Raw genomic sequence first — 25,364 nt, 5'->3', positions numbered from 1 at the left:
TCCTCATGAGGCCGGAGGAACATCGCCCGGCTATTGTTTTATTGTTTTATTGATTTAATATGCTGTAAACCGCTTTGAGATTTTTTATTAAAAATATAAAGCGGTATAGAAATTTAAAAATAAAAATAAATAAATAAATACTCTGCAGTTTTGTGCAGCCGTAGATGGCCATGCCAATCCTAGCATGAGGAATGACAGGCAGGCACAGGCAAGCTATTTAACAGAGGGGAGAGCAAGCCACTGTATGAAGTGACTACCCCCTCCCTTCTTTAAAAGGGCATAGAGCAAGAGAAGAGGGGCTTGGGGCAGGTAGAATGAGCAAGGGTGGGAGCCCCTAGCAAATCCCTCTACAAAAAGTGCCAAAACGATTTACAACCAGAGTAAAAATGCAGTCAAAACACAGACAAGCATGTTAAAAAAAAATACTCAAAATGCAAACATCCAATAATTGATGATGGCCAAAAGTCCAAATTGATGATGGCCAGAAGTCCAAAAAAGAAAGAAAGAAAAAGAAAGGGTGCTTTTGCCTGTTGCAAAACAATGGCAAAATTGGTGCCAGATGGGACAATTTTGTAAACAGGGAACCATCCCAACAAGCTTTATTTCTACATGTAAGGTTGTTGGGGGAGGGGAGTTGTACAGGAGAACATTCCAGCATGTGAACCCCACCCCTCTCCTTTACCAAAGTAGTTCAGCCCAGAAGCATGCTGACTCCCTTTGGGGAAAACTAGCCCCATCACAGCAGAAGAACATCACCCCTTTTATCTGCGGAGTCAGAGGTTCTACCTTGGCCTGGCCCAGGAAGTCTTTTTCTTCTAGCTCTTCCACGTCCTTCTTTGGGGGCTTGAAGATCTCCCCCTGAGGGACACTCCGGGGTTCCAAGAAGAGATGTTCCTAGGACAAGGCAGGTTTAGGGTAGACTATTCACAACAGGGTCATCTTGTCTTGGATATACACATTTACCTGAAGCTGCAGAAAGGAAGTTCATCTTGTCTAGGCTCCTGCCTTGCAGAGGAAAATCCTCTGTGCCAGAGAACAGTTTTCTCTTTCAGGGGTGGGGAACCTCAGGCCCAGGGGCCATATGTGGCCCTCCAAGCGTCTCCATGTGGCCCTTGAAACTCCCCAAATGCCACACCCCTCGCTGGCCTCTCTTTGCACCTCCCTTGAGTGTTTTTCCTTGGCTGGAATGTGTCCTTGAACTCCAGCAGTGCCTCTTGCTTGTCTGGATGGAGAGGTGTGAGTGGGCAATAAAAAGGGCATCTGGAGACGTCCTGTGTGAGTGTCGTCCTCTGCTAAGCAACCTCTTCCTTGGAAGGTAGATCTACACTTCCAGGAAAAACCGACTTCCTCAGGTTAATGCAGCAAATCATACCTGGACTTGCTTCAGAGCACTATCAAGGTGGTGGATTTGACCCTTTGGAGTCTCTCTAGCAGCCTCCTTCAGTGTTTGCTGAGCATCCTGCCACTGTCCAAGATGGCAATGAGCCGCAGCAGTGTTGTACGCCACCTGCAGACCACACAAGAAGTAACATTTCTGCTGGATGCAAGCCTCAGACATTACACTGGGTTCTTCAGCAGGAAGGAAAGTCCTCAATTACCAACTTTGTAAGACCTCTATATAGTAAACTCTATCATTACACAGGTTTCATGGCAGAGAATTGTAGGGTTGCATCCAGTGCTAATCTTTCTCAGAGCAGACCAGTCAGATATCTCTTGTTGGAAGACCACAAGTAAGATCTAATTTCAACCAAACTTTCCCTATGCATGATCCCGATACATGAGTTCAGTGGCACCCTGTCTCTGACAGTGGAAGTGGAACATAGCCATTGTGGCTAGTAGCCACTGGTAGCCTTATCCTCTTCTTTGAATTTGTCTAATCCTCTTTCAAAGCCATCCAAGCTGGCCACCATCACTACTTCCTGTGGGAGTTCCCCCTCACCGAGTTACAATTTCCAGAGTGGTTTAGCAATCAATCGCTCTTTATGGGGATCTCTGAGAATTGTAACTCTGTGTGGGGAATGTGTATTGGGGGGGGGGGGGTTAGAAGACTCGGCATCCTGAACAAACTACACTTCCCAGGATCCTTTTGGCTAATCCCTGACAGTTCAAAGTGGTATGCTACTGCTTTCCTGAATGGGAAGTCCATGTCCCAGGGGATTCTGGGAGTACATGTGCACATGTTTATTTGTACGGTTCAGCTTCTATGTACACAGGTACACAGACTGTTTGGGCAAGCTGTGAAGGGAAGGGTAGAGGAAGTATGAGGGGATAGGCTATGAAAGGGGAGGTGCGAGGTGAAGGAAGTGTAAAGGGAGGGGGGTTGGCCAGGTGTAGAGGAAGGGGGGTTGGCAAAGGGATTGGTGAGCAGAGCAGAGCAAGGAGGTGCAGCAGCCCCTAGATTGTTTTGCTCAGTCATCATCGTATAATGCTCTTAACATCACCTTACCTCCCAGGCACACAACACAAACTTCAGACCCAGCTGCTTATAATCAATGCAGGGATTCTTCCTGAGGTGCAGCAGGGCAAGCCTGAAATCATTCAGGGCTTCTTCATATCTGGCAGGGGGAGAAAACAACGTCTGTGTTTAGGAAAGTAAAAATACTGAGATCAGGAAAAGAATTGTACTGTTATTGCTGTTAGATATATCCTTTTTAAAAAATAATTTTTATTGAATGATTTTATGTTACAAAAAACAATACAACCATACTACCACTAAATATAATTGAGAAATAAAAATTTCATACATCAATATTTAGTTTGTTATTTGTTATTTACCATCTTATTTCCTCCCAAACATTCCATACAAAAACACACATATTTACAGACAACCCCCCCACAATGATAATAATGAAAGTAAATATTTTTTTTCCATTTTATCTTACAAAACATATTTTGTAATTTTGTACAAAACATACAAAACATACAAAACATACAAAAAAAATATTTTTTTTCCATTTTATCTTTCTTCAACTTTGACTTCCTGCCAAGTCCCTTTGCATATATTTTATCTTACAACTGAATGTACACAAAACAATAAACCTTTCTATATAAATTTTCCAATACATTCTGAAAACATAATAAATCCTTAATTGTTGTCCACCTGTTGCTGTTAGATATATCCTAGGTGTGAGGAGCCCCCGTGGGGTCTGAGGACCCTCCAGACCTCCCCCTTTGGCCAACATCCCCATAACCATGCACACCTACCCCACCCCTGATGACATTTGTGCACAAAACAGGATTGCAGAGACAGAGCCGGATTTACAGAAGCCGTCCAAGTTTCTGATTTGATTCTGGAATGTCTCACTTTTCCTTAGGACGTCCCAACATTTCATCAGAGAAATGTTGGAGCATATGGTGTGCAACCCTCAAGCCAAGGAGATAAGTAGCTATACATCCTTTAGAAGACATCTGAAGGCAGCTCTGTATAGGGAAATTATTTTAATGTTTTATTATGATTTTTATATATGTTGTAAGCCGCCCAGAGTGGCTGGTTGGAGCAACCCAGCCCAATGGATGGAGCATAAATCATAAAGGTAGTAGTAGTAGTAGTAGTAGTAGTAGTAGCAGTAGTATGGAATCGGACATCCCTGTTTTCATTGGAGAAACGCTGGAGGGCATGGGATTGAACTCCACTTTCCGGTTTACAGAATCCACAGGATCTCTGTTTCCTCTCCACATTTAACAAACCCCCTAGTGTAATTTATTAGAAATTCAACAGATGAACATTTTTCTGGCATGGAGTGAAGCTGGAGGTGGCTGAATTCTCTCCACCATTCCACTGCTGTTAAAAGGTGGAGGAGGCTCCACTAAGAAGAAGGTGGTAACTTGACATCAGTTTCTGCCCCACATATGCTGCATAGCTTGGCTGGTTGTTTGCCTCCCTTTCCCCTGCTTGTGCGCTGGATTCATTCTGGCTCCTATAATATTTGTGTGAGCTCAATTATTGTACTCTTTGACAACGAAACAGCAGACACTCACCTCTCCAGCAACAGGTAAGCATATCCTCTTTGGAAGAAACCCACAGCTAAGCAATTGTCTTTGGAAATGGATCGGTCAAATGCCTGGAGGCAGAAAAATAACATTAAGGTTGCCAGATTTCTTTTTTTACTCCTGTGCTTTTTAACAGCAGGAGAAATTCAGCAAGAAATGTTTTTTCCTGGCACAGAGATGAAACAATGAGAAAAGGCATCACTTGTTTGCTTCTACTGGGTGTCAGGCTGTTTAGAGGCAGAGAAATAGAGCCAGCCACAAAAAGCTCACAGCATTTTCTCAGCAGGGCAAAATGCATTTTGAGCATGTTGTTTGATTTGGTTTGATATAAGGAGAATTCCCTGGATGTCTAGATCCAGATTTGGGGCAAGTACTCTTTGGTGAGAGAGCCCATGCAGCGATTTAAAATCTCAAAACATGCAGCAAAGTAAAGGGTGGAAATGCAGGGTGTTAGACGTTTAAAATAACCCCTTCTAAGTTGCTACAAAAGCTCCCCACTTTCCTTAGCATACACGATATGTTTGGTAAGATAAATATGATTTACTTACAAAACTATTCAAATATCAGATTCATGTGCTTTTCCATACAGCAGCAAGAAAAGCCAGGCAGCAGAACTTAGGTTAGTTCTAAAAAAGGTAAATGTTTCTAAATCATTTGCATAGAAACACAGAGATGGCTTGCTAAAGCCATACTGTAGAAGCTTGGAGCATTCAGCTTAGGCACCCTTACTGGAAGAGTTAACATGGTGGGAGGAAATGGTGGAATGTGGGAAAACAAAGTGTGGTAGCCCTTCCTCCCAGCCTGAGGGGATGTGACCTAGTTAAGTCAGGTAGGACAGCTTACTCTATGTTTTTAACTCCTTCATGCATTAATTATAGTTAAGCACGTTGGTTATATTAGGTGAGATATTTCCCACAGAGAAAGGGACTGCAGCTCAATGACTTTGAACCCACTTGCTTTGCACATGGATGGGACTGGGTTCAAAACTGACCCCTGATATCTCCAGTGAAAAAGCGGGGGGTGGGGAGATCCCAAGGAGCAATAGCAATGGAAAAGTCATATTTTGACCAAGACCCCAGAAAGCTGCTGCCAATCAGAGTAGGCGACACTGGTCTAGATGGGCAGATATTCTGACCTGCTGGCATAACACAGCTTCCTATGCAGGAATCAGGTACAGTATGAACTAGCTCAGCCCACCTTCCCAACCTTGGTGATTCCGAGACAGAAATGCAATGTCTCTTCCCGAATTTGTTACCTTAAGCTATTGCTGCACTGAGAGGCTAATTCTGTTTTTGCTTGCAAAGTAGGTCAGGAATTCTTCCAGGGATAAAGCATTAAGGAAGGAACTTGCAAAGTCATTGTTTCTTCTGTAAAAAGGTACTCCACTGAGGCTTAACTAAGGTTGGACAAATCGATCAATTTCAGTTTCTAATCTTTTCAACCTTTAGTTCAGTTTGCCAAATTTCTGGATCAGTTTGCAGATTTTTTTTTTAATGTTCTCATGAAAATTTGGCAGCTTTGTACACATTTCTGCCAACATGCACCTCTCTCTCTTTTTTTGCAAGTGATGTCCCCTAATATTTTTAATGTTATTTTCACTAATATTTTCATTGTGTGTTCTTATGGCTGGAGAATCACAAAATTTGGTGCAAATATTTGTGTGTGTGAATTAGTTACCTTTGCATTAAAATGAAAACTGAACCAAATTTCTTTCCATCCCTAGGCCCAGCCATACCAGAACACTTTTTCTGTTTTGGGCTTCTTGCATTCTGCCTCACCAGTCCCAATGGGCACCAGCTAGTTCTGAAATCTGAGGCATGTTGCTGACTCATTCGTTCTGGGAATTGCTTAATTTGTTCAACAGTTGCTTCCTGCTGTGGTAACCTGGTTCTCCAGGAAGTGCTGAATATGAAAATCCTTTGTCCTCCCCACAACACTTTTTACCTGCATTGATTTACTTTATGTGAGCCACTTCACACGTTACATTCCTTACGTGCACAGTTTAAATACTTCTTTCCTCCCACAAGTGTATACCTATTTATTTATATTTTTTTAGTGTCATAGTGCAACCCTTATTTATTTAACAACATTTGCAGCAGACCATTTATTTGATTTTTTAAAAAATCACATGCCTCTAAGCCAGGGGTTGGCAAACTAAAGTCCGCGGGCTGGATCAGCTCCACCTGGGTCGTAAATCCGGCCCGTGCCCCACGCCACAAAGCCAGAACCTGCTGCGAAGCCGAGACTCCCAGCGACAGCAGCGGGAGGAAGAGGCCGAGCAGCGGCGGCTCTGCCACTTAATTGCTGTGCCTGGTTTACCTCAGCATGGCGCAGGGACGTCTCTGCCAATCAAATGCTGCGCCTAGTTTACCTCAGTGGGGTTTGATTGGCAGAGACATACCTGAGGTAAACCAGGTGTGGCGTCTGATTGGCAGAGCTGCCGCCACTTGGCCCCTTCCTCCCATCACAAGGAGGTAAGACAGCGCCCACCACCGGCTCTGGCTCCTCCCGCCTCGCCACCTCCAGACAGTGGACCAGCCCGCTACTAGAAAAAATTGCTGACCCTGTGCTCTAAGCGAATTGCAATGGGCAATCTAAAACTGTCATTTAAAAATACCAGTTAAGAGAAGCATGGAAAACTAGTTAACATACATTTTAAAAATATAATAAAATCAGCAGCCGTAAAGCTGTTATGCATAATAAAAACACATGTAAAAATTGGTTGTTAAAATGACATGCCTGGGTAGGTTTGCAGAAGTAAACAAAACAAAAAAGTACAGTGGTACCTTGGTTTATGAACTTAATCCGTTTTGGAAGTCCGTTATTAAACCAAAACGGTTCTGAAACCGAGGTGCGTTTTCCCCAATGAGGCCTCCCACCGCTGGTGCCCTTCCACCATTCGGATTCTGTTCTTAGATTGAAGTAAAGTTCGCAAACCGGGACCGAATCGTTCTTTAACCAGACTGTTCTTAAACCGAGGTACCACTGTATTTAACAATTGTTGAAAACAATATAGTGAAGGCCTAATCTACCTCACAGGGTTGTTGTAAGGATAAAATGGCAAGGGGGGCTGCCACCTTGAACTCACTGGAGGAAAGTTGGGATATGAATGTAATAAATAAGCAGATAAAATATATGGTAAGTATCATCAATACATATGAATACAGGCAGGTCTGGCTCTGGGTTTGAGAGGCCCAGGAGCAAAGTGTGCTCTAGTGGGCTATACACGGATGATTTTCTTGGTGGTGTCAGTATTGGTGGCTAAAGGACTGCCATCTTCATTTCCCACAATGCTCTGGAGCGCCCAATCTACTGCTACCCCATGACGTTGTGGGGAATTAAAACAGAGTTAGACCAGCCTTTTTCAGCTTGGTGACTTCAGGATGCTTTGGACTACAACTCCAATCAGCGCAGACAGTTCTGAGTTGTGCTCCATGGAAAACCTGAGTTTGAACCTGTCATATGTGAAATGGTCTTAACACCTACCTCCAGAGCTTGCTCCAGGTCTCCCCTTGCAAGATGCAGGCAGCCAATGTTGAAGCTGATCTTTGAAGGAGGGTTTTCAATGCTGCAGAAGATGTGTAAGGCAGATTCCCAGCTGCCCTCCTCTAGAGCTAAAACTCCTTTGTTCCAGTGCCTGACCAGGTTACTGTAAGCCATTGTCCTTCCAGTCTGAGAGGAAACAATCTTATTTGGAAGGCCTGGCTCTTTAGAGCTTGCTCAGACTATGTGCTGTTTGGCTTTGCTTCCAGAGACAAGCAGACCAGGAAGTCGAGCATCTCTCTCTCTCTCTCTTTTGGTCCTAACTAAACTTTATTGCTCAAACAGGGAAATGCAGGCAGAGGAGGAGCCACTCTGGCAGCAGGTCAGTTTACAGACAAAGTCTTTTCTGTGCAAACAACAAACCCTCTGTCCCAACTTTTTTATCATTAGGTGCACTGTCTCTTTTTCCTTATCACAATGTCCAGGCCTGTAGTAAGAACTGGAATTTATGAAGTAATATTAAAGGAGAACCTTTGACCAGGTGTAAAGTGACTTCATCTCCACTGACTGCAACCTTTACTGCCCTTGAGCCATTTAGAAGAAATGCAGATTTTCTGTGTCCCTTCTCCATCCACCCTGTCCCCATTTCCATTCCCAAATCCTGTTGAAGAAATGGGATTAAGATCAGGAGTTACGGTAATTAGAGACTGCTGTGAGCTGTTCCGCCTATATCAATGACCAGTGAAATGTGGCTCATGCTAGCTGCTCCACTCTAATCGACTGCATTTTGCACTAACTGGAGGTTCCATGCCATCTTCAAGGACAGCCCCAGGTAGAGCACGTTACAGTAGTCCAGAGCATGAATTACTATGGCCAATCTAAGAATGGCCATATGTGGCAAACCAGCCCATAGCTGGTAAAAGGCACTCTGCACCAGCAAATAATAATAATAATAATAATAATAATAAATTTTCTTTATACCCCGCCTTCCCCAGCCAAGGCCGGGCTCAGGGTAGCTAACAACCAGTAATAAAAACAAGTTGAATGAATACAACTTAAAAACTAGATTATAATACAACATTAAAACATTAAAATGCAGCCTCTTCACAGGAGGAGAAAGGAAAAAGAAAGGGGGGAGGGAATCAAATTGACTCCAAGCCAAAGGCCAGGCGGAACAACTCTGTCTTACAGGCCCTGCGGAAAGAAATCAGATGCTGCAGGGCCTTTGAGCCTCTGGTAACAAAGCTGGATCTAGGACATGGGTGGGGAACATTTTTCAGCCCAATGGCTGCATTCTTAATGGGGTTCTTAATGGGGTATAGACCTTGTCAGGTGCCAAATGATGCCAACCTCTAGTCCCTTCTTTCTGGTCCCTGGGGTATCACATGTCCCTGTTTTTGGCCTTTGTTGTTGTTTAGTCGTTCAGTCGTGTCCGACTCTTAGTGACCCTATGGCCTTCTTAATTTTTTTTGTGAGAATTGGGCACTTAGATAAAGAATGAACCTATATTCATCTTTGATATGTTGGGAACTATAAAGAATGACTGTTTATTTATTTAATTTATATATTGCCCTTCCTCTGAAAGGGTTCTATATCTATGAAGAAAGACCCTGGTGATGAAGGAGTGGAGACCAGAGGTCCACTTTGGAGAGCCAGGCTGGAGCCATTTTATAAGCTGAAAGCCATCTTAGAGAGCAAACTAAAAGCCAAAAGACATTTCTCTCTCCCCTGCTTGCCCCTGCTTGCAAAGACAATATTTTTGCAACACGGCAAGTTTGCAAGAGGATGCGGTCAGGGGATTTTGCTGTTTCTGAGAAACTGCCTGTTTGCCCAGGATGTCTGCCCACCGCAGGATTCTAAAAGCAGACTTAAGCCTAGAAACTGTTAAAACCACAAAAGAGGTGGGGGTCAAGGAGCATTTACTGGAAACAGCAATCAGGTCAGATAGATTTTAAGCCATCAGTGCCACCTAGTGGAGAATGCACCCTGGAACCGAAAGGCCACCATCAATTCTTTAATTGGTTGAGCTTCAATGAATATGCATAAAGGGGAATGTTTAAGGGGGTGGGTGAAGGGGCTGGACTGTGCTTTTGCCTTAGAGCATAAAAGTTGTCTGCATCTGACTGACGGTGGGCATTCTCTCATTTTTGCTGAATGTACCCACTTTGCTTTGCTTGTCTGACAAATAAACCAAAGTCAATAAAACTTTTGTTTTAAAATATTGCTGCCTGGATTTTTTCCATTCTGGTCTGCATTCTGAAGTCTCCAACATTTCTGGTGCCACAGGTGACTCGGATCGAGGACCTTAAGTCCTCAAAGGACCAGAAGGCAGCTCCCTTGTCCTTCTCTGGACAGGGGGCAGCCGAGGGCCAAGGCCCCCGCTGCTCCAGAGCACTCGCCGAAACCTTTCTTCGGAGGAGGGCGAGGCCAATTTGACCCTCTGCTGTACCCTCAAGAGAAGACAACGGATTGAAGGACCGAGGTTGGGAGAACAGGGCAGAGACCAGTCGGCTGGTGAGTACATGGGGAAAAGGGCCCTGGGGACAGAGGAAGGCAAGACCCCCTTGTAATTAAAAGGGGAAGGGACATATTGATCACATGTCCAAGCGTGCTTGGTGGCATTAAGGGAAGGATTGGCCCCTGATAGCCACCCACGCTTAAGGATTTTAAAGGAAGGCAGAAGGAAAAAGGGGGGGACCGGGAGGCTAGTGTGTGGTACAGCGTCCAGTGGAAGAGGCACTTGGTGCGTGTGTGTGTGCAACCCCAGGGTATTCCCCTGGGGTAGAACCAATAAGTACTCCGTTTCCCAGCAGCGCGAGCTCGACTGGGCGAGGAAAATTGGGAACTGCATGTGCGTGTGTTTGGTGCTTGGGGACGCTGCACAAGGGCCATATTAAATATGGGAGGGAGTGGCTCAAAAGGTCCGGTAACTCCCCTGCAATGCATGCTGAACAATTTCAAGAAAGGATTCAGCGGAGACTATGGCGTTGTGATGACGCCAGAACGCTTGCGCACTCTGTGTGAACTGGACTGGACACAGCAAGGAACTGACTGGCCCTCCGAGGGCAGTTATGATACGTCCCTGGTTGGAGGATTGTGGTCCAACATTGTCAAAGTCCATCCTGACCAGATTCCTTACATGGACAGTTGGCTGAACGTGGTAACAGAAAATCCCCCCTGGCTGAAGAAGTGCAAAACTGAACAATGCAAAATTATGACCCTTAGGGCTGAAATTAAAGGGGCACAGGCAAAAAAAAATCGACTCAAAAAGCCCATCTACCAGGGACCCGAGGCAGAAGTTCTGATTCCACCACCCCCATATGATCCAAGTGCCGTGGTGGCCCCCCTTGGGAGGACAGGGACAGCCCCATATCCCCAAAGCTCCACCGCCGATATGCGGCCCCGGGAGCCGAAGCAGGAAAGGGGGGGGCTGCCAGCCAGCCCAGAAGTACACAAGGCAGAGCCCAGTGACCAGACCCTGGAGGAAATATACCCCAAAGTTAAATAATTGAGGGAAAGGATGAACAAATACAGAAGTTCGACCACTATGTATCGAGAAGCTGCAGAAGCTTATTGCAATGTTTGAGCCAAAGCATTGGGGGAGCACCTAAAGCGGTCCAGGTCCACCGCAGAGGCAGGAGCAACAGTCCTGACCCCCCCCCCCTTCGTGTAGTTCGGGACAACCCGCCCAAAAGGTGTTTGAACAAAGGGGAGATGTTGAGAAGAGGGAGAAAAAGCAGTGGAGGAAAGAAAAGGCAGCAGTGATAGTCGCGCCAATGGCTCACAACCCAGGGATCCGAGGGGTCCGCCGTAGCCATTCAGAGACCCGCGGCCAAGGGGGAGGAAGATGCCTGCTCAGCAACAGCAAGGCCATGAGAGTTATCCCTGTGAAAGGCTGCATGGAGCCAATTGGGAAGCCTGGTCAAAACGCATGTACTATTGGCTGGCAGAAAAGCAGCTATGGGAAAGTACACAGGCTGAAACAGGCTTTGCCCAGCCCATTGAGAAGTCTACAGGCGCAACGGAGGCTTGTGAAGCAGATGTGACTGATGCTCTAGAGAAGCCCTGGGTTGCGTGGCAGGGACTGAAGACGGCATGTCAGGCTGCAGTAGAAGCCAGACCAGAGGGACTTGGAAGCCCAGAAGGGACTGTGGGACGCCCAGAAAGCCCAGAGGGACCTATAGGATGCCCAGAAAGAGTACCAAGCCCAGAGGGGGCTGAGGCTGCTTTGGGAAGTTGTTTCTACGGTTCACCGCATCTGTATGATGGACTGTGTGTTGGAGAAAGGCTGAGGCCAGGCAAGCCGTTCCAAGAGTTCTGAGAAGGCCAAAGTCTCCAAGAGTTATTTGTCCTCTGAGGTGAAGTCCAACAGCGAAAGGCATTGCCCTGCAATTGGCAGTTGGATGCAAGGCTAACATCTATATTGATTCTAAATATGCCTTCTTAACCCTGCATGCGCATGGCGCCCTATGGAAAGAGCCGGGAAAGCTCTGAAATACAGTCCAGAAGTTGGGACGTTACTAGAAGCTGTATGGGCCCCCGAAGAAATTGCTGTAATGCACTGCAAAGGCCATGGCAGAGGTCGGGACATGGTCACTAGAGGCAACCGGAAAGCAGATAATGCAGCTTGTGAGGCAATTCTGAAACCTCCACCAGTGGGCACCACCGCCCTCAACCCAGCTACCCTGTTGCCGGTAGGAGAAGGTGAGGAGTAGACGCACGATTGCATTGAGGTTATGGACACAAGACTGGACCAGGAGGAAATCGATTGGCAGACAGAGTGGCCAAGGAAGCAGCCCGGGAACCGGCCCCCGCCTCAGTTATTGGAGCAGTGGTCCCAGAAGGGATCTTAAGCACTGCTAACAAACCAGATACTATGAGTCCACCCACATGGGGCCAGATGCCACAACCAAGCAGCTGGAGAAGTATGTCTATATAGCCAACCTTTATCAACTGGCAGCCCAGATTTCCAGGAAATGCCTGCTATGCCAAAAGAATAATCCCAGAACTCACTCCGGGTGGAACCGCGTTACACCCTCGATGAACATCAGTGGGCACGTCAAGAAGGAGCAGACAGCCGTGTTTTTGTGCCCCAGCATCTGGCCAGCGTGATTGTGAAGAATTGCCACGAATCCACCCATTTGGGAGGCCCAACTGCTAAAGCACACCTTGGGAGAATACTCTACATCCCCAACCTATCTCAACTAACTGCTGCTATAACTAACTGCTGCTACATCCCAAAACTGTGTCCTGTGCGACAACCAAGAGACTGAGACTATCACCCTTTGAACTTTTGTATGGCAGGCCACCGCCTTTCGTCCGAGACAAGTGCAATCCCTGTGTTTGTTGTGTGTGTTTGCTTCCCTTCCAGGTATTCCCTCGAGCGTACACCGTGCAGTCCCGCGGCACGTCTGGCGACCCCCTCATCCCCAACTGCGGTGAAAGTAGCCGAGGTGATCCCCTGGGTACAACAAGAAGTCGGAGGGTGTCTGGACTTGCAAAAGAAATCCTGCTGACCCTCTGAAGCTGATCATCACCTTGTGTCTGACGCTACCAGGGAAAAGCGTTGGGCCACGGGCAACGAGATCCTGCGACTAATCATCACAAGGACAGTCATAAAGACTTTCTCCTTTCTCTCTTATTTTCTTTATTGACTTGCTCTATGTCTTATTGCCCTGACCCTACCGAGCCATACCAACCCTATTGGCCTGCTGACCTCTGCTATGACTGGTTCGTCTTGCCGGTGGTAAGAGACGGCATACTTGTTGGCTCTTGGGAACAAGGGTTCAATAGGCCGGCCGCAGTACAGCATCCCACTCTCCCACTGTGGCTCTTTATTCACTGCATTGCCCAGCGCACTTGGATGTGGCTCCTCCGGGGAGCTGCAGGATCGGTCGAAATCTATCGAGTTCTAGACCGCTCTTGTGGTTGTGGGGGAATAGCCCGCTGGTTGCAAGGTAAAGCGATATATCAACCCCATTTGATAAACCAGGCCCAAATCTTACTCCAGGTGTTGCATGGGAGGGTGTCTGAATCAGGTGCACATTAAAATTACTGAACAGGTGCCTGTAAATCCTGCTGCCCCACCTGTGGTTGTCGTGGTGGCTCGAGCCTCCCAAAATCCCAGAATACTACCTGAACTACTGGGCCTGGTAACTCCACACCTAATACCCTTGAATGTGGCAGGGTATTCCTGTGGCTGCATAAGAGTTGCCACCCAGTAGACAGACAGGGCACCTAGTTCCGGAAGAATTGGATGGGAGGGGCGCCAACTGGCAGCGTCCCCAACGTAGAAACTTGCTCTCCAGCAAATTTAGAGGCACCACTAGGACTTTTGGTATTGGGCCCAGAACCCCTTGATATAGTCACCCCGTGTGTCAGGCCGTTGCAGGGGTGGATATATTCTTGTGGGTGCAACATCATTTACGTGGAAGAAGGGGCCCCTTTTGGATATAGTACTCTCCCAGGAAACCACAGGGGTCTCCACCCACCGGGAATAGTTGGGAAATTGATCCAGTGGTAGGAGCTTCTGAAATAAGGTGGAAAATCACCCCTGAGGCCCAGCGAATAATTGAATACGAATATCAGTGGGCCCTTCAGCAGTAAAAGAACATTAGGAATGGCCCCCGAGTATTGGTGGGAGGAACTATGGAAATATTGGGGTTGGTGGGTAGGAGTGGTATGTACTGCCCTACTTCTTTGGATGCTCCTGTATTCTTGCTGGCATGAACAATATCGTATCTGGTTAGAGAACCTACCTGTGTATTGGCCAAAGCGGGAAAGAGTCCCCTGGCCTCCCATGCCAACTTTTTCCGTCTAATGACTGAGTGGGGCGTCCATAACCCCTACAAGAGGTAGTTACAAATGGCTGAAATGGTAGCCCATTCTGCCAATAAGTCAGAATGTCTGGTATGCACCTTGGCCCCAACAGATGCCATGAGTGGACTACCACTTCTCCCACTGCCACTTAACCGTTCCACCATTCACAAACGAGCACTAATCAATGTCCCAGCACGTACCCATATCCTGGCTCTCTATGATGTGGTACCTATAGATCCATCAAAACGAAAATGGAGACCGTAACCGGTCGGCATTTTCGTGATGGAAAGGGGGGAATGAAGGAGTGGAGACCAGAGGTCCACTTTGGAGAGCCAGGCTGGAGCCATTTTATAAGCTGAAAGACATCTTAGAGAGCAAACTAAAAGCCAAAAGACATTTCTCTCTCCCCTGCTTGCCCCTGCTTGCAAAGACAATATTTTTGCAACACGGCAAGTTTGCAAGAGGATGCGGTCAGGGGATTTTGCTGTTTCTGAGAAACTGCCTGTTTGCCCAGGATGTCTGCCCACCGCAGGATTCTAAAAGCAGACTTAAGCCTAGAAACTGTTAAAACCACAAAAGAGGTGGGGGTCAAGGAGCATTTACTGGAAACAGCAATCAGGTCAGATAGATTTTAAGCCATCAGTGCCACCTAGTGGAGAATGCACCTGGAACCAAAAGGCCACCATCAATTCTTTAATTGGTTGAGCTTCAATGAATATGCATAAAGGGGAATGTTTAAGGGGGTGGGTGAAGGGGCTGGACTGTGCTTTTGCCTTAGAGCATAAAAGTTGTCTGCATCTGACTGACGGTGGGCATTCTCTCATTTTTGCTGAATGTACCCACTTTGCTTTGCTTGTCTGACAAATAAACCAAAGTCAATAAAACTTTTGTTTTAAAATATTGCTGCCTGGATTTTTTCCATTCTGGTCTGCATTCTGAAGTCTCCAACAGTGAGACCCCAGTGCACCAGTCTCAGAGGGGCTGCCTGATGCATCTTTGTAAGATTCTCTGCTCTTCTGCCTCCTTCTGCTCAGCATCTATCAGAGACAGTCATTCTGCCTCATCTCTGCATCATGTTGGGTGTGAATGGAGCATTCAGTCACTGCAGATACCAGGATGCAGCAGAAATTTGAGGAATGCTGGGAAAAGTTAAGGAAAGGGAATGCCTTGTCCCAGATGAGCCTCCCTGTACTCTGAGATCATCTGACAAAGGGATTTTGTTCTAATTACCTTCATGTCTAAAAATGTACATTGCTAAGTCTCACTTTTCTCCAGGGCCTCAAAAAGGCACTTCAGCAGAAATTTTTGCAGTGCCGAAACACACTAAAGTATGATAAATGAAGGCTGAAATGTGATGTACACTTATTTGACAGTAAGCCCCACTGAACTCAAGTGGGACTTGCTTCTGAGTAAGCATGTGTAGAATTGCACTGTAAAGTCACTCGAATGCAAAGTGTTAAAGAAATTGTTCTATGGGTTTTTGGTTGATTGATTTGTATGCAGTAGTTCAAATAAGAGAATACAGCTCTCCTAACAACTCTCAGTGGAAGACAGGAGTGCCTGGCGTGCTTCGTGTCCAACTCACGAAGAGTTGGACACGACTCAACGACTAAACAACAACAACAACTCTCAGCTCCCTTAACATCATCATCATCATCATCACCATCATCATATTAACAAACTACAACTCCCTGAATTCTCTGGGGGAAGCCATGAGCATTTAGAGTGGAATTGTAGTGCTTTAAATGTGGGGTGTGAATGTCACCTAAGATGGCCCTAACCACCCATTGGAACAGCATGGTGCTTATCTGTGTCACAGCAGACATCATGGCAAAAGCTTTCCGTCCTGGGTGAGAGGAAGAATGACTCTTCTATGATAGCCTCAGTCACGCATTGGTACTGCACCCTGATATGGGTACATATCACAAGCAGGTATCACAGGAAAAGTGTTGCCTCCCGTGTGAGAGAGAACAGGGAATGCCTTCTCTAAGATAGCGCTAGGCCACCTGTTGGCTTGGATTATGATGTGTCTATGCATCAGCCCACGTGAGAGAAGAGGCAATCCCTCGTGTTTGAGAAACTGGGTGATGCCTCTTCCAAGATGGCATCTGCTGAGGGTAGCCAAAAGAAACAAGGGCAAAGTTAGCATAAAAAATGGCATATGCCAATTTATATACCGTATTTTTTGCTCTATAAGACTCACTTTTCCCCTCCTAAAAAGTAAGGGGAAATGTGTGTGCGTCCTATGGAGTGAATGCAAGCTGCACAGCTATCCCAGAAGCCAGAACAGCAAGAGGGATTGCTGCTTTCACTGCGCAGTGATCCCTCTTGCTTTTCTGGCTTCTGAGATTCAGAATATTTTTTTTCTTGTTTTCCTCCTCCAAAAACTAGGTGCGTCTTGTGGTCTGGTGCGTCTTATAGAGCAAAAAATATGGTAGATGTCAGTTTAGAATTATAATGAAGGAGGTTTGACTAGATTTGCCTGAGATCATTTCCAACAAATTTATGATTCTTGGATGCCTTCAAACAGAAGACAGACCTTTCAGGTTTAATACACAGTTGCATTAATAATACTGTTTTCTTTCTTTCTTTCTTTCTTTCTTTCTTTCTTTCTTAGCAACTTTCTTATTAGTCTGGACACAATTTTTGTCGATGAAATGTTTTAAATTCATTAATTTGACTGATTAACCAATTAAATGTTTGTGGGCTCTCTCAAAAACCAGCTCAATGCATTTGGTTTTGCAATCCCATTGGGAATCACGGGAAATTAATCTCACAAATTGCAGAAACAGGGAGAGAAAAGAAACCAACAGAATTTATTGGTCATTTGTCAATGTAAAAAAACAAAATGAAACAAACAAGACAAAAACAAGCCTCCATGGCAAAGGTGTGTGATTGCAAAGGAGATGCTGGTTAAATTCATATATATTATATTATGTACACATCTGAATGCCATTTCTAAATACAATATGTACACAGTCATACAACAGCCGAAACAAACAACATAAATCTGAGCTTGGTTAGCAAAAAATAAGGCAGCAGTGGGGAGAGAGAGAGAGGCCTTGTTTGAGGGAACTATATGTGCTCTGGGACAAAATGGCTAATATATCCACAGTTTCGAACTTCAAGTAACACGGGAAGAAGGTGTCCCAATTCAGGCTGCCCTCAAAAGATGAGGCAAAAGGTGCTCTCTCATCAAAATCCTTCATTCCTATCTTCTGTCGCTGGGTTGTGCACTAGAAAGGCCTGGTTGCACTCTGCCTTGGTCATTTGCTGGGTCATTTGCAACATTTAACCTAGCAATTGACTCCTAAAATGGCCAGAGGACCATAGGATCAAAAGCAAGAACATCCTGGCCTGTTCCTACAGCCTACAGTTGTAAAACAGATGACCTTCCAGATGTTGCACTGCAACACCCATCAGCCCTTAGACAGCACAACCAGTGGTCAGGAACAATGGATGTTGTAGTCCAGCAACACCTGGAGGACCAGAGGTTCCCCATCCCTGGAGAAATCAGCCAGTGAGGCTTCCCTTACCATCTCCTATGCATGTCACAGCAGAACAGGCCACTGCTCAAGGCAGAAGAGAAAGGGGACCCTACCTGTTTCTCACATGGCCAGGGATTTAAGATAGCCAGTGGTGATACCCCCAAAATGTATAGCAAAGTTCTCTCCAGTGCCAAAGCTCCTTTGCCATTTTTGGTGGAAGAGCACCTGGTTGGAGTCTCTAAGGCTTCATGTTCAATCCAGTTCACATCTCCAGTTCTCAGTGCTGGGAAAGATTTCCTTAACACCACTGCCCAGCCACTGTAGACATACTAGGCTAGAGCAGGGATGGGGAACCTATTTTCATCCATATGTTATTGGACTTGAACTTGCATCAGCCGGCATAGCTAAAAATCAGGGATGATGGGTGTTATAGTCCAGCAGCTTCTGGAGGGCATCCCTCCCCCGTCCCCAGGCTAGAGAGAGCCCTGTGGTCAGGCCTAGTATAAGGTAGTTCCTTTATAGCTGTTAGTTTTGTCATTTCCATGACAGCTGGGGTAAAAAAACAGGACTTCTGACCCAAACTAGTATTTTACATGGTAAAACAAGTCCAGCGGGATCCAGTGACTAGAAACCAGATGGTTGTCATTCTGACTGTAGGAAAGCCATTAAAAATCCTCCCTATAAAATGAAAATTCATATGGCTACTTCATATGGCTGTTGTGACAACCGCTGTAGGGAGTGGGAAGCACAGAGGACAATAATAATACCACATTGGGAAGGGGAGTGGCACAACTCGTGAATTTTCCATGTGAACATCTCACTTAACATCAAGCGGGTGATGGCACGGGCACCCATAGCATGCCATGGAATGTTTGCTAACATTTATAACTTCAGAGGGGAAGGCTCAGTCATGGAATGTTGAAAATCAATACACTTGCTGCTAGGAAAGTGGTTTGGGGGTTTTCTGGTGCAGAGGGGAACTTCACACCAGAGTTAGGGAGAAAAGCAGCTGTGTAGTGCTGGGGAGGAATCTAGGGAGGGGAGACGCTTGAGAACGGCTGAAAGCCCGAGTTTTAGCAGTAGGGGGAGCTAAAAGATGGAGAGGAACAACATCACACATAGGAGTGAAATGAGAAAAAAATTGGCTGAAATTTCACATTCAGAATGATGAGACAAACAAAAATATTTGGTCTCCAGTTTAACACACCAAGATAAAAAGTCAAGCCTGAGAAGCACTGAAATTGCTTCAGAGGCTCTAAGAGCCATGTCCAGAGGAGCAGATGCAAAAACAGCAAAGAATCTTGTGGCGCTTTAAAGACTAACATAAGCATAAGCCTTTGTAGACTACAGACCACAAGTTCATCAGTTGCATGAAGGTGTCATCCTGAGTTTTAAGCATATTTCACACACAGTTTGGGAGGCGTGGGGATTGTAAAAAGTGAGGTCGGAGGGAAATGAAAAAGTACAGACAGTGATAATCATGTTCTTAACAGTAGCAATTCACTAAACAGTTCTTGACAACACAGAATTCCTGGCATTGGCAAGCACATATAATGTGCTAAAGATCCTTTTGTCCAATATTTCAAGCACTGGATGACGTGAGCTATAGTCCACAAAAGCTTATGCCATATAAAGACTCTTTGTTGTTCTAAGATTTAGGACAGGGTGGAGCTGGAGGGTGGTGTTATAGGGCAGGAGGGGCCACCAAGAGCAATGAAGCAATGAAGATAAGCCACTGCTGCTTAGGAAGGACAGGTTCCCATAGTCAAATCTGGTTGGCCATTGTGTGAGTTCCAGTAAGGATCACTATGGGCAAACCCATTTACTTGCATTCAATACGTGCATGACCAAACATATGTGCATCGGCCCAAACCCAGAAGTAACCTAAAAAGTCACAAGAAGGGGCAGAATGGGGCATTTGCCGTCTTTTTCAGTGGTGTTTCAATTATAAGCGATTTCACGGATGCACACAGTGCCTCAGAACGTAACCCTCACGTAAATGGGAGGTTGCCTGTGCTTATAATATGTCATCAACAACCCAGATTGCAGTCATTTCCAAAAACCTCTTTGCTACTTAACAATGCTACAGTCAATTATATATCTGATGCTCAGGTTATCTGAATTCCAGTTATCCCCAAATTTCTGGCTCCCTGAATATACTGCTGCAGGTTCGTAATAATCTTCTTTTCCTAGGGGGTGAGGGCTTTTCGAAAGCTGCTTCTTCAACCCCCACCCACCCCTTTCTTTTTGGATTGAAAACCATTTGGTGCCTGACACTCTCACCCACCCCAAAAAGTGAGAGGTTACACAACCCCTCTCCGTTGGAGATTAGTTGTCTCTCCCCCCCCCCCCATGATTAAGCCCCAGGTTTCACTTTTAATTCCCTTTTGGTGCCTTAATAAAGTGGTATCTGGATACAGAGGGAAGTTTCATTTACAGCATACATTTAAAACACATTTAAAGCACATGACTTCCCCCCCAAATAATCCTGGGAACTGCAGTTGGTCAAGGAATGGCAACCCTGTAAGGGCTAAACTACAATTCCCAGGATTCATTCAAAGGAAGTCAAGTGTTTTAAATGTGCTTCAGTTGTATGGTGTGGATGCAACCAGATATCTATGTCAGTCCGTTTTGGCAACAAGTTCATTAGCACAGAAGGCATCAGCATCATCATGACAGTAGTAACAGTGTCCACTATTTCCCCCTAAAAGATCTTCCACCACAAAAAAGACCTCTATTTACCAAAGAGCCCTCAGTGACCTTCCTTTGACCATTAACATTCTTTTGCTCCTTTTTAAAACAATTTTTAAAATCCAGTGTGTAAGAATTCACACACGTACACCCTCCCTGCGAATATGCAGTCACAACAACCTCCCTCAAACCCCTGAAAATGAAGCTGTGCAACTCTTTGCTATTGTTCTGGTCACAAATGGCTGCCCTCCTGTTCCTTGTAGGATTCCTTCAGGGAGAACAACACACCAACATGGCTTCCAGGAAGAGTGAACACACCCTTGAAGAACTGAGCTTTCTTGACAGGTGGAATAAACCCCAACTGTGTTTTGAATATAGCAGTTGCTGGGAATCACGAGTGCGGAAAGCGCTGTTGTGCTCAGGTCCCGCTTCCACCACACTTCCCACTGGGGCATCTGGTTGGCCGTTGTGAGGATACTGGATTAATGGGCCACCTGGCATGGCCAACCAACCAACAGGACTCTTCTTATAGTCTTCAAAGAGAGTGTTTTTTGCCACTTTTGTGAGGAGGAGAGGAGAATGGGCTGATACAAATACCCTCTCCAGGAAGGAAGGCCCATGAGAAGATGTTTCCTCAGCCCAGAGAGTCTCTTGGCCATGGCTGAGGGAGGCAGCAGCTGCCATGGCTGCCTCCTTGGAGCAGAGGTCCCAGGAAGTGGATTTTGACTAAGGCAGTGAAGCCCCCTCAAGTGCAGCCGTATTTCTTTGGTCATGGCAAACGCCCATGCAAACTCTGTGGTACAATACGCAGTAGAAAGGGCACGTCACACCCAGTTCCAAAGGAATCCCAAGAGATAACCACCCCATCTGTCGCCTCAGTTGTCTGTTGAAATCCACCTGGTTTCAAACAATGTGGCAAGGGGGCACAACCAAAATGCTAGAATGTTTTAGGCCAAGAAGAGGCAGGTGGGTTTCTCGACTGTGTCCCTCAGGTGCTTTTTGCAGGTCAAATGCTACCGTCCATTTGCTCCACCAGAAACAGGTGGATGGCCTCGAATGCTGGGCGATCTTTGATGTCACGGCTCCAGCATTTCATCATCAAGGAGAACAGAGGATTGGGGCACAGGGGTGGCTGAGTCAGATAGACCTGTGTGAGCAGGAAAAGAAGAGTGAGGGTGGTGAGGGATTTTGGAACCACAGATTTCTGTGCTGTGCTGAAGATGCTACCCATCTAGCTACTCTTTAATGGACTGTTGCTGTTTTACTGGTTTAAATTTGTATAGCTATATCTCCATCCTACATAAATAAATGTAGAACTCATAGGCTTTGGCTTGGAGCTCTTCCTCCAGTGAGCAGCAGCTGGCTGTGATTCTGAAGTAACAGGAAGAGGTAATAGTATCCAGAACCAATCACAGCATCACACACAGGAAGAGGAAATAATGATTTCCTCGCCTCTTAAGCAACCCAACCTCTGGCTTTGGAGCCCATCCTCCAGAGTGGATCAGAAGCCAATAAAAGAAGTGAAAGAGGTGGCACACAGGAGAAGAGGAGACACTGATTTCCCCCCTCTGATCTCAGAGCCATTCCTCCAGGGAATAGCTCTTGGATGTGATTAAAAACTGAGGAAGTAAGAGAAGAAGGTACCAAGCAAGGCTCACACACCACCAGCAGCACATACAAGAGGAGTAGAAACCAGCTTCCCACCCTCTTCAGCCCAGCATGTAAAGCACTAGCATCAAAAGGATGCGCAGGTTCCCACCATGCAGAACATCTGTTTTGGGTACCTGTCGACCTTGGTCTCGGAAGAACTCCCCCGTGTTCTCAATGACCTGCTCATCAGAGAGCCAGCTGTAAGGCTGCTCCTTGCACAGTGTGAACATCTCCCATAATGTCACACCAAAAGCCCAGACGTCGCTGGCCGTGGTGAACTTGCCCTATGAGGAAAGAGAAGAAGGCCACAGTGTCAGAAGACCATGGCAGTGTGCACATCCCTCTCCACCACTAAGAATCCTGGGAACTGTAGTTTACCCCTCACAGAGCTACAGTTCTCAGCACCCTTAACAAAATATAGTTCCTAGGATTCTTCTGGAGGGAAAATGTGTTTTACATCTATGGTGTGTGCACAGCCTATATCAAGACTGAGCTACTTTTGACCCTTGGTTGGGAGTTGTCATTGCCACAAACCCTAAACCTAGGCAACAAAGTCACACCATAAATAGCATTAGTGTACAGATCCCCCATCAGTCACTAGCTTTCCTCAAGACCTCCCTGCTGCAGATTTGATGCATCTAATCAAGAGATTTAGATGCAGTTTAGCAGCCATTACCTCTCCCTAGGACTGCCAGGGAATTGTTGTTCGGGTGGGGCCCCCCGCTAGTGATCTCCAATAGATAATTCTCAACTACACTACAAATCCCAGGATCCTCTGAGGGAGCAAATCAGTTGCAGTCGTATATAACAAAGTTAAGTTCATAGGGCAGCAGACATGAGGCGAAAACCTTCAAAGCAGGGCTGGTAAAGGGTGTGGGCAGGGGAGAATTCCAAGGGCCAGACAGAGAGGCTTGGAGGGCCATGTTCACCCCCTATGCCTGAAGCTCCTCCCCAATCCTGTCTTAAATACATTTGCAACAACAGCAGAGAGATATTGTGCCTCTTACCAGCAGGATGCTTTCCCAGGCCATCCAGCGGATTGGCAGCACAGCCCGGCCCTGGATCCGGTAGTAGTCGCCACTGTACAGGTTCCTGCTCATGCCAAAATCGGCAATCTTAATGGTGTAATTGTTCCCAACCAAGCAGTTGCGTGTGGCCAAGTCCCGGTGCACAAAGTTCAGGGAGGCCAAGTACTTCATGCCAGAGGCAATTTGGGTAGCCATGAGCAGGAGGTGGAGGCAACTGAGAAATGAAGAGAAAGGCAAGATAATCAAGGGAGGATCTTTTAGAATCCCACCAAACCTCTGCCATATCTGCAGGTCAAGAAGGGCAAATCTGTCAATTTCAGTTTCTCTCTTTTCTCATCATAAATTCAGTTCTCCACACCTACAAATATAGGTGTGGAATACTGTATATATATATGTTCCTTGTGAAAATTATTTGGCATTTTAATGCCAATTTCTCCCAATATGCATGATTTTTGGTATGCAATTTTGCCCCATACACTCTGTATTTTTGTTGAAAGCTAGGCAAGGTATAAGAAATATATTATTATTATTATTATTATTATTATTATTATTATTATTATGAAATTCCACGTATGATCTTTTAAGTAATACATGCATTTATCTGCACACTTGGGTAAAATGCATTTTTGTACCCATTAGTTGGCTGTGGGGTTGCACTGCAAAATCTGGAGGAACTCAAATCTCCCCAAAGTTGGCTGTGTTTCAGTTCCTGCATTGTTTTAGAGTGAGCATTTTGCAGGCTTACCTTGAAATGTGAACGGAATTGAATTTCTCTCCTATCTGTAGCCACGAGGGCTACATCCAGCCTCCACCTCCATAGTTAGCACTATGTGGCGGGGAAGGATGTGCACTTGCCACTAAATACCAGTAGCTGGGCTTCCCACAGGCATTTTGTTGGCTACAGTGGACTTCATTCTGTCTAATGGCAGGGTTGACTCTATTGGCCATGATTGCTATATGCAACCTCTACATCTGGAATCAGTATGCCACAAAACACCAGTAGCTATTTCCCTTATAGCTTGCTTGTGGGCTTCCCAAAGGCCAATTTGGCCACTGTGGGCAGCAGCATGGTGGCCTAGTCAGCTCAGTGGTCTGGCCCAGCAGGAACAGCACAAGGGAGGGGGCTAGCCGCTCTTCTCTCCCCCCCGGCCCACTGCCCCTTCCCCTCCGTCACCTAACGCAGGGAATGTTGTTGGAGAGTGTGAAGGTGCTTCTGCTCTGGCGTTGCAGCAGGAACTGGTGGAGATCCCCGTTCTCCATGTACTCAGTGATCATGCACAGCGGATCGTCCCTCACGCACACACCCAACAGGCGGATGATGTTTGGGTCCTTCAGCCGGGACATAATCTTGATCTCCTTCAGGAAATCGTTCCTTGGAACAAGGAAAGGACACGTAAAGAGAGTAAGCCGGTCATATCTTAGTCAATTTATCAATGCGTTTTAGCCAATCAAGAGACTGCTCAACGACATGATGTGCAGGGGTGGGGAACCTCAGGTCCAGGGGCTAAATGCAGGCCTGCCTGGCCCTCAGAATTCACAGAGGCCACACCCCTTCACTCTGAGCCCTCGGAACTCTCCATAGGTGGGTTTGCACTAAAATTATTAACAACAGCAACAGACTAATTGTCACCTGTACAATTGTCTCACGGTAATGTTCCACAAAAACTGCAAACAACAGCTAAAAATACACACAAAAGTACATTTGAAACAAAACTAAAACCACACAAAAGGTAAACAGCTTTGGAATTTTTTGTAAAACACTTTGCTTTGAGCTTTTTTACAATCAAGAGGTGTTTAATTTTTTATGAAACAAAAGATAGATACAATGACAAAGGCCTGTTTGTCAATCTGGGAAAGTGTGTCAGAACAAATATATCTTATTTTCAGAGGTGGGTGGTGGGTGGGATGTAACTAAGTACACAAGTTCTGGGAGCAGGTTGCTCAGCTGAAAGGACCACCTCTCCCCATATAAACCAACCCAGGCTCTGTGTTCATCATCTGAGGCGCTTCTTCTTGTGCATCCTCCAAAAGCAGTCCAGAGTTAGGCAACACAAGAACGGGCCTTCTCGTCAGCAGCTCCCTGTTTGTGGAATGCTCTCCCCAGGGAGGTTCATCTGGTGCCTTCATTATACATCTTTAGGCACCAGGGGTAAACATTTCTCTTTAGGCCTTTGGCTGATTAATATTCTACAGCCTTTTTAATGTGTTTGTGGGA

The 25,364-nt window shown here is 45.9% G+C and overlaps 1 protein-coding gene across 1 annotated transcript in view; it reads right to left on the bottom strand.

Moving 5' to 3' along the window:
* Positions 1–25,364, bottom strand: part of LOC310836262 (discoidin domain-containing receptor 2-like) — a 53,957-nt gene that overhangs the window by 5,432 nt on the left and 23,161 nt on the right. The window contains exons 14-20 of the mRNA XM_083721262.1: positions 24,324–24,521; positions 23,129–23,363; positions 22,256–22,405; positions 3,979–4,061; positions 2,447–2,555; positions 1,373–1,507; positions 787–894 (exon numbers count right to left, since the gene is read on the bottom strand). Coding sequence (XP_083577388.1) covers positions 787–894; positions 1,373–1,507; positions 2,447–2,555; positions 3,979–4,061; positions 22,256–22,405; positions 23,129–23,363; positions 24,324–24,521 — 1,018 coding nt within the window. The remainder of the gene's footprint in view (positions 1–786; positions 895–1,372; positions 1,508–2,446; positions 2,556–3,978; positions 4,062–22,255; positions 22,406–23,128; positions 23,364–24,323; positions 24,522–25,364) is intronic.

This window comes from Podarcis gaigeae (genome assembly GCF_964106915.1).
Source record: "Podarcis gaigeae genome assembly, chromosome: Z".
In the NCBI taxonomy this organism is placed as follows: domain Eukaryota; kingdom Metazoa; phylum Chordata; class Lepidosauria; order Squamata; family Lacertidae; genus Podarcis; species Podarcis gaigeae.
Note: the sequence above shows the minus strand (reverse complement) of the source record. Positions and strands in the feature narration are given on the sequence as shown.